Genomic DNA, 13183 nt, shown 5'->3' on the forward strand with positions numbered 1-13183 from the left:
GCCTGCTGCTCTTCCTTCTCCTTCTCCTTCTTTCTTCTCCTTCTCCTCCTCCTCCTTCCTTCTGCTCTTCCTCTTCCTCCTTCCTTCTGCTCTTCCTCTTCCTCCTCCTTCCTCTTCCTCCTTCCTTTTCCTCCTCTTCCTCCTTCCTCTTGCTCCTCCTCCTCCTGCTCCTTCTTCTTTCAGTTTTTGGGTCACACCCAGTGATACTCAGGGTTATTCCTGGCTCTCCACTTAGAAATCACTTCTGGAGGTGCTCAGGAAACCCCTACTGGATCCAGGGAATCAACCCAGGTCTGGCACACGCAAGGCAAGCGCCCTACCCGCTATACTATCACCCTGGCTCAGGTCTATTTATTCTTAACTTATTAAGGGTTTTTAAAATTTATTTTAATTAATTAATTGATTTCTGGGTCACACCTGGTGATGCACATGGGTTACTCCTGGCTCTGTAGTCAGGAAATACTCCTGGCGGTGCTTGGGGGACCATATGGGATGTTGGGAATCGAACCCAGATCAGCCACATGCAGGGCAAATGCCCTACCTGCTGTGCTATCACTCCAGCCCCACTAAGATTTTTTTTTAAACTTTTTGAATAGTAAATGAATGTTTCACTTACACTGAGTGTTTATGTCTATTCAGATAATTTTGACTTCCACAGAGGTTTTCATTATATGTTTTATTTATTAATGCAGATGCTTAAGCATGATCTACAATATAATATTTTCTAACAGGAAGCCAATATTCCTTTTCTAGAGGTTTTTGAGTTTTTGAAGATTCTAGAGCGATAGCACAGCAGTAGGGCATTTGCCTTGTGCGCAGCCAGCCCAGCAGAGCTGGGTTCAATTCCTCCTCCCCTCTCGGAGAGCCCGGCAAGCTACCGAGAGTATCTTGCCTGCACAGCAAAGCCTGGCAAGCTACCCGTGACGTATTCAATATGCCAAACACAGTAACAACAAGCCTCAAAATGGAGATGTTACTGGGCCCGCTCGAGCTAATCGATGAACAATGGGAGGACAGTGCTTTCTCTAGAGTTTTTGAAAAATCTGATATCGACTTTTATTTTTATTTACTTACTTATTTATTTTTTGCTTTTTGGGTCACACCCAGCGATGCTCAGGGGTTATTCCTGGCTCTGCACTCAGGAATTACTCCTGGCGGTGCTTGGGGGATCATATGGGATGCCGGGGATCGAATCCAGGTCGGCCGCGTGCAAGGCAAACGTCCTACCCGCTGTGCTATCACTCCGGCCCCTGATATCGACTTTTATTAATGTATAGTTGTGTGTCATTTCAGGGTTTTCACTCTGCTCATTTATAAATGTATAAGTGTCATCACCTCTACAATAAAAAACTCTTTAAAGAAGAGATCGCTGTCATATGTGGAGTGTGTAGAAACATAATAACAACAACAAAGGGCCCAGAGCATGGGGACTGGAGATTTGTCTACAAAACAGAGCTTACATGGGTGGGGGCAGGTAGTGACTGTGAAGGGAGCGACTCTCTGGTGGTGGGTGTGGTGTTGGAACGATGTCAGCATGAAAGGTATAATTCACAGTATTGTAAAGCTTGCCACTTCAATGAAAACGATAAAGAAAAAAAATGTACAAAAATTTAAAAAAGAGAATGAGCCCGGAATAGGCCCCGAGCACGAGGGGCTGTGGAAGGGAGGCCTGTGACCCAGTTCCCGTGGGGGCGCTGCTGGTACCCCCACATCTCTGTCGCCCAGCAGTGGAGCAGCCGTACCCACTGGTTCAAGACCATTACCCTTTTCCAACATCTTTTTTTTGGGGTGGGGGGCTTTTTGGGTCATACCCGGCGATGCTCAGGGCTTACTCCTGGCTCTGCACTCAGGAATGTGCTCAGGGGACCTTATGGGATGTTGAGGATCGAACCCAGGTTGACCCTGGGTCGGCCCCGGGTCGGCTGTGTGTGCAAGGCAAATGCCCTACCCGCTATACTATTGCTCCGGCCCCCTTTTCCGGCATCTTGTCCAGTTTACAGACATGAAACAGAGAGGCAGGATGGATGGGGACAGGGAACAGTGAAGCGGCTTTAGACCGGAAATGGCACTCACAGAGAGGCCGGAAGACTCAGCTGTGGATGCAGCAGGTGGTTCTGATGCCAGGCTCTGGGGCTGACCGCCTGGGCAAGCTGCTCACCCTCTCCTACATGGGCTGGCCTGACAGTCAGTCACGAGGTTGTGGAGAGAGGTTTTTTTTTTTCTACATTATGTAAGACATCTATGATTATTCAGTTATTTTTTTGTGATCTGTTTCCCTCTTTTTCCTTTTTTTTTTTTTTAAATTTGTTAATGAAACACCATGAGATACAATCACAAACTTACATACCTTTGTGATTATGTCTTAGTCATACAATGGCCGAGTACTGGTCCCTCCACCAGTGCCTGCTCTCCACCACTAATGTTCCCAGTATCCCTCCCACCCTCCCATTTCCCCTCCTCCCCACCTCTGTGGCAGGCACATTCCCTCTTACTCTCTCTCCTTTTGGGTGTTGTGGTTTGCAATACAGGTATTAAGTGGCCATCATGTTCAGTCTATAGTCTACTTTCAGCACACGTCTCCCATCCTGAGCGAGCTCTCCAAGCATCCTGTGCTTGGTGGTCCCTTCTCTATCTCATCTGCCTTGGAGAGGGTTAAATGAGCAGACACCCGCCAGAGTAGCCTCAGAGCCTTGATGCTCAGGAAGTGTTGGTGGCCTTTCACACTTTTGTTTCATTTTGCGGTCACACCTGGCAGTGCTCAGGGCTTACTCCCAGCTTTGCACTCAGGCCTTACTCTTGATGGGGCTCAGGGAACCCTACGGGATGCTGGGGACCAATCGCAGCTTGGCTGCGTGCAAAGCCAGCACCCTCCCCGCCATCCCGTCATTTGGCCCACCAAATTTTGCACCTTTGCCTCTCCCCAAAACCCATTGGATTGTGCTCCTTCCAGTGTTAACTCTGGGGTCAAGGCCCGAGCACAGGCAATGTCTACAGAAGGTTTGGGTTCCTTCCCTGACCACATGCTCCCGTCCCCCAGCATTGCTTTGGGAATAGCCCCCTCCCCCGCAAACCCAGCATCTGGTGTGCCCCAAAACCCAGGATCTATATATAACTGCCTTTGAAAAACCGAATAGCAATTACTCAAAAAGTGAGAGGCGGAACTGCATTATGACCCAGCAACCCGCGTTGGGGTCTCTATCTCAAAGGAATGAAGCAGCAGAACCCTGAGGTTTGGAGAGAGGCCTCCACGGGCGAGTATAAGCCTTCATGCAGGAGACTCTAGGTTTGATCCCCAGTGCCACCTGGTCCCCGAGCACCGCTGGGAGAAACCCCCCAAGAGTGAGGCAGGAGTATCCCTTCAGACCACTGGGTTGAGCCTCAAAACAGACAAACAAATGAGCACACGGGTGTTCCCATGGTGCCCACGTCACCTGGGATGAGACACATACCTGGGGGATGTGGGGTCCCCGTCTTTGCAGAGAAAGCTTTGAGCGGCACCTGCGGGTCCACCTTGAAAAGTCAGGAGAGGGACGCGCATCTCCAGAACACCTGGAAAACAGAACCGAAGGGGCCACCTCAGCCACGGTGTGAGAGCGGCCGCTTTTCAGAGAGCCCATCATTGTCATCCTCGAACGAGATCCATGCTGGGACCCCGGCACAGAGGAGAACAAAGTGCACTTATGTTTACTCTGAGTCACAAAGCCCCCAGCAACCACTTGCTTCCACAATCCAAAATCTCCGCCATACCCCCAGCCGGACTCTACCGTCTCAAGATGGACCTCACCAAGATAGCACTGCAGCACTGTCCTCCCGTTGTTCATCGATTTGCTCAAGCAGGCCCAGTAACATCTCTGTTGTGAGTCTTGTTGTTACTGTGTTTGGCATATCCAATACTTCACGGGTAGCTTGCCAGGCTGAAAATTCTGGTATGCGGGTTTTGTGACTGAAATCTCCAGGCTTTCTCAGAGTTGGGATAGGCTACCTCCCCCCAACTCCCTGTACTTCTGGAAGCCTTGGCAGTCACATCCACTCCCCAAAGCTTCCACCCAATTGAAAAGCTACTCCAGCCTTATGGTCTCGATAAAAATACTGAATGCCCTGAACAAGCACCATGACCTCTTAGCTCCTGTATCACAAACCATAATGCATAAAAGGAAAAGGAGAGAGAGAGCAAGAAGGAAAGCACCTCCCATAGAGGGAGGCTAGGGGTGAGGGGGTGGGAGGTTGGGGGATGGTGGTGGGGAAGTGGGGGACATTGGTGGAGGGATGGATGCTAGATCATTGTATTACTGAAACCCAATTATGAACAGCTTTGTAATGGTCTATCTCACAGATATCCAATTAAAAAAAAGTTTTTAAAAAGTAATGTGGATTTCAGGCCTAATTCAACCAGCTTAATCAATGGCTGAATAAATAGCAGTACGCCTACATAAAAAAAAAGTTTACTCTGAATCCTGAGAAAGCCCAGGCCTGGGGGAGGGGTACAACGTGACCCCCACTGGGGTATGAGAACATGTGAGTCTATGCCCATGGCTCCAGGGGTTGACTCCTGCCAAATCAGTGCTGGGCTTATGCGTCAGTGCCCACAGGATGGCAAAGCAGCCTTTGGCACACTGGTGGCACCCAGACCCTTTAACACGAAGGGATGGAGCAATAGTATGGTGGGGAGAGTACTTGCCTTGCACATGGCCAAGCTGGATTCAGTCCCTGGCATCCCACAGGGCCCCCTGAGCCCCCCTATCCCCAAGGAGGGATCTCTGAGCACAGAACCAGGAGTCAGCCCTGAGCATCGCTGGATGTGGCCCCCAAACAAACAAAACAAAATTTTTACAATGATTCCCAGTGACGAGAACCATCCTTCTCTAATGTTCCAGATGAGAAAGACAGGTTGAGCGGCTAGACACGGACAAAGTCACATTTGCTGTCTTTGCTACGACTCTGGTTGTCACCCCAAGATCCCAGCTGTGCTCACCCCCACCTCCCCACCCTTCCTTTGGGGGAATTCGAAAACCAGAGGCGTCTGGAGAGATGGTTCAGCGGCTGAGTGCATGCTCTGCATTCCTGAGGCCCTGGATTGGATCCCCGGCACCGCATGGTCCCCCAAGCACAGCCAGGAATGAATGTCCCCTGAGCAGAACAGGTATCATCTCCAAACAAAAGCAAACAAAGGACATCAGAGGGGAGGTCTGGCCTCCTGGCCCTGAGCCAGCTGCTTGTACTAAGAGGAATTTCGACTGTAGATCTGACACTTCAAAATAGTGCCCCTCAGGCCTAGAGCCATAACACAGGAGGTGGGGTGCTTGCCTTGCATGTGCTCAACCCGGGTTCAAGCTCCTTGACCCTGTAGGCTTCTCTAAGCCCTGCCAGGAGTGATCCCTGAGCACAGAGCCAGGAGTAAACCCTGATCACTGCTGGGTGTGGCCCCCGAAACAAAATAAAAATAACACCCTTGCACATCAAAATCCTAAGTGTGATCACTCTTGCAACCATGCCACCTAAGCTACTAACAAAGTTAAAAAAAAAACTGATTTAAAAATAGCTCCTTTATCCTATATGGTCTCCCCATCGCCACCAGGAGTGATTCCTGAGTGCAGAGCCAGGTATGACCCAAAATGCAAAAAAAAAAAAAAGGGGGGGGGGCTGGAGCAATAGCACAGCGGGTAGAGCATTTGCCTTGCACATGGCCAACCTGGGTTCAATTCCCAGCATCCCATTTGGTCCCCTGAGCACCACCAGGGGTAATTCCTGAGTGCAGAGCCAGGAGTAACCCCTGTGCATCGCCAGGTGTGACCCAAAAAGCAAAAAAAAAAAAAAAAAAAAAAAAGCCATGTACTTGTAGGGTAACTATGGCTTCCGGACAAGATGCCCCATCCCAGCCTGGCCATGGGGCCACCCACACCCTTTGGAAGCTGCTGGCAACCCCCAGTGGGTCATGGGAGGATAAAGTAACCAGATTCGCTGTTTGAGCACCTCAGTGCCCACACTGGGGGCAGGGGGGGCTGTTTCCCACACCCATCCCATGTCTACAGGGGTAGAATGCCCGGAGGGCACCCCAGTCATGACCACAATCCAGGCAGAGGTCAGGGAGGGTCACCAGGAGCTGTGACACCCCTTGGCGCTGTGAGGGGCGCAGGGTGAAGTGGACCTATGCCCCCGCTCCCTCCTTGGCTGCGAGGGGCTCTGGGCTGTGGCACTGTGTTGGGTGAGGCAAAAACACCACAGAGGCTGATTCCTGCCCACTCCCCGTGCTCCCCTTCCTGCACATGGACACCCACGCAGGAGGCAGGCGGGCCTCACCTCAGGGCTCACCTTCTCCAACAGCCTCGTCAACGAGCTTCTGGAACAAGCCCAGGGCTCTCTGGTCCACGATGAGGGAGACGTCCTTGTCCAGGGCCTGCAGAGAGGCGGCCAGAGCTAGGGCTCCCGGGGGCCCGTCGTTCTCCTCCGGAGGCTCGTGTTTGAAGTGCGTGGGGAATCCGGTGGTGATGAGCACCGAACGGGAGTGGGACAGCGACAGGGAGGCCCGCAGCAGCTCACCTGCCCGGAGCAGGTGCCCGATGCCCCGGTTGCCTGTGATTATGAAATCAAACCATCAATCCCGAGTTTAAAGCAGAAACACAGGGCTGGAGCAACAGCACAGCAGGGAAGGTGTTTGCCTTGCACTCAGTCGACCCGGGTTCGAGCCCCGGCATCCCTTATGTTCCCCCTAGCACCACCAGGAGTGATTCCTGAATGCAGAGCCAGGAGTAACCCCTGAGCATCATTGGGTATGACCCAAAAAGCCAAAAAAAAATGCAGAAACTCATGCAATAACCACCACCCCCCCATGAATCTTGAATTTAAAGCAGAAACTCATGCAAGAAACTATAATCCTGAGCTTAAACCAGAAACTCATGCAAATAGCAGTTCAGGGACTTTTGTTTCTGCAGTGGCTTTGAAGGATGTGGTGGAGAAACTGTCACTTGTCTACCAGAATCCGGTTTCCTCCCTCCCCAGGAGGGAAGGATAGTTAGGGAAATGGCTGACGAGCCTGTCTGTGGGCACAAAAGTGTCAGTGGTCACCTTCGGGCCAGGCTGCTGGCGCCCTTGGGATTCTTCCAGTTTTCCTTCTTGGAGCCCGGAGTGGTGGTGACTAGCGCCCCCTGGGGGTGACACGGTGTGCTGGAAGCATTGCCTGGTGGCTGTGATAGTGAGGGTATCCTCTGCCTCCCCCCACTGGTCTCATGGCCCTGGTCCCCACCCCGCACCCTGGTTCCAGGCATCACTTGGGGAACAGGTGATGGATGGGCCAGCAGGGAGGCCACACCTGCCGTCTCCAGTTGTGCAAGTTACAAAGAGCACCAGATCTAGATTCCTAGCTCCCAAAAGGGTGCTGGGGAGAGAGGGGGGTGGGGTGGGCGAGGGGAGGCGGAAAGCACCTTTCTACGACGGACCCTGTCTATGCAGCAGCTGCAGTCACGGTTCTTCCTGCCTCCTGCAGAGGCGGGTGTCACTGATGCTCACTGATACTCCTGATAGACAGAACTTCCGGGGGAGCCCAGTGAAGTCTACACCCAATTCTTCCCACCTCTGTCAGCAAATGGGTGGATTTCCCATGTGCAACAGTGCCCCCTGCTGCCGCCAGGGATAGAATTTTGGGTCCCGGAGTGAAGACTCCACTAAAAGCTCAAAACTCCACTAAGAGCTTTCAGCAAACCTACCTGGAGCCCCATGGGAGGATTCCAGCATGCAAGCCTGTTGGATGACATTGGTTTGTCCTTGCTCCTCCCTAAGGGAGCTTAGGTTTATTGAGTTACTCCCACCAGAGTGCTCCTGAGGAACAACCAATTCCCTCAGGCACTTCTAATCCTATATTGCTTTTCTCTTTCCTTTATGTCCTTTGCATGGTTTAGCAATGGGCTTTTTGGATAGACACAGGAAGACAGTTGATGCTATGCTTTTGTAACATGGGAGTTAATTGACTCCAAAATAATATTTACTCTTGGGCATCCATCCTATTTATCTGACTTAAGCCTCAGTTGCCCTTACACCTTAATACAAAAGGAGGGTCCTAGTAAGGGACAAGGATGGACCCAGAGCAAGCTGTCAGCTACCCTGGCATCGAAGAAGAATAAACTAAGCGCCATAAGTATAAAAAGTTAAGAGCACAGTCGAGCACGGTCATGGAACAAACTTTGTCATGACCCAAAAAGAAGTAACTGAATAAGGACCCTGCTGAGGTTAGGAAAGACCTGGCCTGAGGACTGTAGTCTGGGATATATAGCGAGATGTCCCCAGAAAGAGCCAACCTTTAAGCTTAATATATCTCTTACTGTGTTTATACAAAATGACTAGAAAGATTAGTAAGAAGTAAATTTACTGTGATTGTCTAAATGGATTACTAGCTGAGGAAAGGAGAAAGCAATACACCCTGGATGGAATACCGCCCTTGATCGGATCTCCTAGTAGTCTAGAGTGCTGAACCCTCAGATGAGATTTTGTCCTTGAGTTAATCTCCCAGAAGAACTTCCCCTGAAGGAGGGGCTTTATATCTGTTTGTTGTTCAACCCCACCCCACCCTTCATGATTTCTATATAAGTATGCCATAAGGAGATAGAGGGGGGGAAGAGATCTAACTATGTAGAAGAAAATATTGATACTGTAAAGGAGGAGAGATCTAACTATGCTGAGGAAGAAATGACTACGCTGGGATGCTGGGAATCGAACCCAGGTCAGCCGCGTGCAAGGCAAACACCCAACCCACTGTAGTATCGCCCCAGCCCCCGTTTCTTCGTTCTTCTGTCATTGGCTGGCCAGGGGAACGGTTCTCAGCCACCGAACGCATGTGCCCTGCGTGCTCATGCTTTTTGAACTCACACCAGCCCAAGGTTCTCCCTTCCCTGAGATGCATCACACATCTTACCTGTGTGCTGCAAACAGTGACAGGGCCCTGTCTCCTCAGGGGTGTGCCCACACAGAAGAGAAAAAGCCTGCTCTCCACCCACCCCCAGGATACGAGCGCCAAAGGGGAAGTCTCAGGATGGGTCCAGAGACAACACAGGGCTTAAGGTGCAAGCTTGCAGGCAGCTGGCCTGGCTCATTTTCTGCTACCACCTGGTTCCCTAAGCAAGCCCTGGAGGCCCCATCAATGCCGCCAGCAGCACCGGATGTGGAATCCCCTGAGCACCGCCGCAGTGGCCTGGGCACTAGTGCTACCACACAGCCAGAACAGCAGCCATCCTTGGACCCTCACGCTGAACTGCTGCCCTAGTTGGCTGAGAACTACTAAGAGGGGCCCCTGGAAGACCCTGAGAACCACTTGGGAGACCACTCCCTTCCCCTAGTAGTATCATATGGGTCAGAGAGATAGCTCAGTGCTCTGGAATGTAAGTTTTGCATGTGGGAGGCCCAGCTTCAACTCCTGGTACTACCCAACCCCTTGAACGTGGACTAAACCCCAAGTACTTATGTACTGAACTGAGGAGCATCTGCTAGGTCTGACCTCTCAAACCTCCCACCCCAAATCACATCGTGTTTGCTATAGCAACCGACATTCCACAGTTAGCACTTCTGAAAGAAAAATCTAACCTTCATAGATTTCCACGAAGTGAACCTATACAAACCCAATCAGAAACTGCTGCTTACGAAACGACAATATACAAGAGCATAAAAGTACACATATAAACAAGTATAAGCAAGTATACATATAAGAAGTAAAAATTGGGTAATAATATTTCAGACAGATCAGTGATATTATTGGAATCTATTTTTACTGTTTCTCAGAACTGTCAACTACGATGGTAGTTGGCGGACTTGAAAATTAATTCGAAGCAATTTATAAAATAAGTGATTAGGGCTGGGAATGTGGCTGAACTGGTAGAGGACACACCTTGCATGTGGCCCTATCTCCATTCCAATCCTTCCCTAGCCCTTTTCCCAGCATCACTGGGAATGGCTGACCTGGAATGCCTAAAAAAATCCCCCAAGTTCCCCTTAGCCCCTATAAGAAAATCAGCAAATATTATCAGATTTAAAAGTTCTAAAATTGGGGCTGGAGCAATAGCACAGCGGGTAGGGCGTTTGCCTTGCACGCAGCCAACATGGCCGACCCGGATTCGATTCCCAGCATCCCATATGGTCCCCCGAGCACCGCCAGGATTAATTCCTGAGTGCATGAGCCAGGAATAACCCCTAAGCATTGCCGGGTGTGACCCAACAAGCAAAGCAAAAAAAAAAAAAAGTTCTGAAATCACAGAGGATGGAGTGATAGTATAGCAGATAGGGAGTTCGCTTTGCATGTGACCAACTCAGGTTCGATCCCGGTATCCTACATGGTCTCATGAACCTGCCAGGAGTGGTCTCGAGTGTAGAGCCAGAAATAAGCCTTGAGCAGAGCTGGGAGTGGTTCAGAACCCCCAAAACATTCTAAACTAATTAAATGTTATGATAGATTAGGGCTGGAGCGATAACACAATGGGTAGGGCATTTGCCTTGCACGCGGCTGACCCAGGTGACTCGGGTTCAATTCCTTCACCCCTCCCGGAGAGCCTGGCAAGCTACCGAGAGTATCTCGCCCGCACAGCAAAGCCTGGCAAGCTACCCGTGATGTAACTGATATGCCAAACACAGTAACAACAAGTCTCACAATGGAGACTGGGCCCGCTCGAGCAAATCAATGAACTACAGGAGGACAGTGTTACAGTGCTACATATTTATGCATACCTATAAATACGATTAAAATAATTTATAAAGGCGTGACTTAATTTTGTTTTGTTGTGTTGTTTTGGGAAGTACCTGGCGATGCTCAGGGCTTACTCCTAGTTCTATGCTCAGGAATTACTCCTGGTGGTCCTCTGGGGAACAAATGGGGATCCAGGGACCAAACCTAGGTTGGTTGCATGCAGGGCAAGCACCCTACCCATTGTACTACCTCTTCACTCCCAGGCATAACTTTATTTACTTTTTATCTATTTTTTGGTGTTTGGGCCACACCTGGTGGTGTCTAGGGACTACTCCTGCCTCTGCAGTCAGGAGTCACTCCTGGCAGTACTCAGGGGACTATATGGGATGAGGAGGATCAAACATGGGTTGGCCACATGCAAGGCAAATGTCCTGCCCGCTATACTTCACTCTGGCCCCCGCATCTCTTGGCATTTTAGAACAAACCATACACTTGCATAGTCTCCACAAATGGAGGGATTCAGCAACCACAGAAGAAAGGACTTGCAAACCCATTTCCCCTCATGGGTATTGCAAGAGCATCATTAAGCCTGTGGGGTCCTTTGTCTAAACAGTGGCAGTTGAATATTCAGGAACCATTCTCTTTCTGTAAGTTATCTAAACCCAATTTATTTTATTTTGATTAAAAATGTGGGTTTTTTTTTGTGCTCTAGGCTTACTTCTTGCTCTGTGCTCAGGCATCACTCCTAGTGGGGTTCAGAGACTGAGGTGGGATGCTGGGGGATTGAACCCAGGCTGGCTGCATGCAAGGCAAGTGCCCTACCGGCTGTACTATTGCTCGGATCCAATCCTAATGTAATCGGTGGCAAAGTTGCAGTTTATTAAAACTCACTTTCTAAACCTCATTATTTTTTTGGGGAAAAAAAGTCCATAATCTCACTACCCAGAGTTATCACCATCAGTATTGAGCTTCCATATGACCCTGCTATACCACTTCTGGAAATATATTCCGAGAGTGCATTAAAAGCACAGTAGAAGTAGAATTGATATCTGCACCTGTATGTTCATTGCAGCACTGTTTACAATAACCAGAATCTGGAAACAACCCAAGTGCCCGAGAACAGACGACTGGTTAAAGAAACTTTGGTACATCTACACAATGGAATACTAGGCAGCTGTTAGGAAAGATGAAGTCATGAAATTTGCTTATAAGTGGATGGTCATGGACAGCATCATGCTAAGTGAAATGAGTCAGAAAGAGAGGGACAAGCATAGAACGACTGCACTCATTTGTGGAATATAAAATAACATATTATGAGACTGACACCCAAGGAAAGCAGAGACAAAGGCCAGAAAGAGTGCCCCAGAGTTGGAAGCTTGCCTCATAAGCTGGGGGTGAAGGCAGCTGGGATAGAGAGGGGGATCACTAAGTCAATGATGTTTGGAGGGATCGTTCGGGATGGGAGATGTGTGCTGAAAGTAGATAAAGGACCAAGCATGATGGCCTCTCAGTATCTGTATTGCAAACCATAATGCCCAAAAGGAGAGAGAGAGAGTATGGGGGAAATTGTCTGCCATAGAGGCAGGGGGAGGGTTGGAAAGGGTGGGGGATCCTGGGGACAATGATGGTAGGGAATGTGCACTGGTGGAGGCATGGGTGTTTGATTATTGTATGACTGAAACCCAAAAATGAAAGTTTTGTAACTTTTTCTCATGGTGATTCAATTAAAAAAATAATTCTAGTACCCTGGAAGATTTTTTTTTGGTGGGGGGGGGTTGGGGCTGTTTCCCAAGTGGCACTCAGGAGGCCCAGGAGCTCCTCCTGATGACTCTCGGCCAGCCGGCTGGTGGATCAATACAAGGTCCTAGCAAACCTGATGATGCTCAGGGCTTGCGGATTACCTGGCAGTGCCTGGTGCCAGGGACTGAACTGGGATTGGCTCCACGCAAGGTGCATGCTTAACCCCTGCACTCAGTCCCCTCTGTGGGGGACTCATAGCAGTATAAACACTGTCACTGTCCTCCCATTGGTCATCGATTTGCTCGAGCGGACCCACTATCGTCTCCATTGTGACACTTGTTACTGTGTTTGGCATATCGAATACGTCACGATAGCTTGCCAGGCTTTGCCGTGCGGGCCAGATACTCTTGGTAGCTTGCTGGGCTCTCCGAGAGGGGCGGAAGAATTGAACCTGGGTCGGCCAGGTTGGCCGCGTGCAAGGCAAATGCCCTACCCACTGTGCTATCGGTCCAGCCCATAAACATTGTAAAAAAAAAAAGCATATTGTAGGTAGGGCTGAAGAGAGAGTTCAAAGGGCTAGAGAGCAGAGGCCCTGAGTTCAATCCCCACTCCCCCACGGCTCCCCACGGGCCCCCAAGCAGCACCATGGCACGGCCCTAGGGGCCTGCGTGTCTAGAGGCCCCTGGGTCTGAGCATTGAACAACGTGACCTGCAGAGTCAGGCTAAATTTCCCAGGAGGGGCGCCTGCACCCCCTCTGCGCTGTTTGCCCCCTGAAATTCCAC

At 50.1% G+C, this 13183-nt stretch overlaps 1 protein-coding gene across 1 annotated transcript in view; it reads right to left on the reverse strand.

Annotated features, from left to right (window-relative positions):
* DGLUCY (D-glutamate cyclase) overlaps positions 1-13183 on the reverse strand; it is a 77410-nt gene that overhangs the window by 15555 nt on the left and 48672 nt on the right. The window contains exons 8-9 of the mRNA XM_056133499.1: positions 6310-6570; positions 3450-3549 (exon numbers count right to left, since the gene is read on the reverse strand). Coding sequence (XP_055989474.1) covers positions 3450-3549; positions 6310-6570 — 361 coding nt within the window. The remainder of the gene's footprint in view (positions 1-3449; positions 3550-6309; positions 6571-13183) is intronic.

The sequence above is a fragment of the Sorex fumeus genome, unplaced genomic scaffold (assembly GCF_029834395.1).
Source record: "Sorex fumeus unplaced genomic scaffold, SorFum_2.1 ptg000098l, whole genome shotgun sequence".
NCBI lineage: Eukaryota > Metazoa > Chordata > Mammalia > Eulipotyphla > Soricidae > Sorex > Sorex fumeus.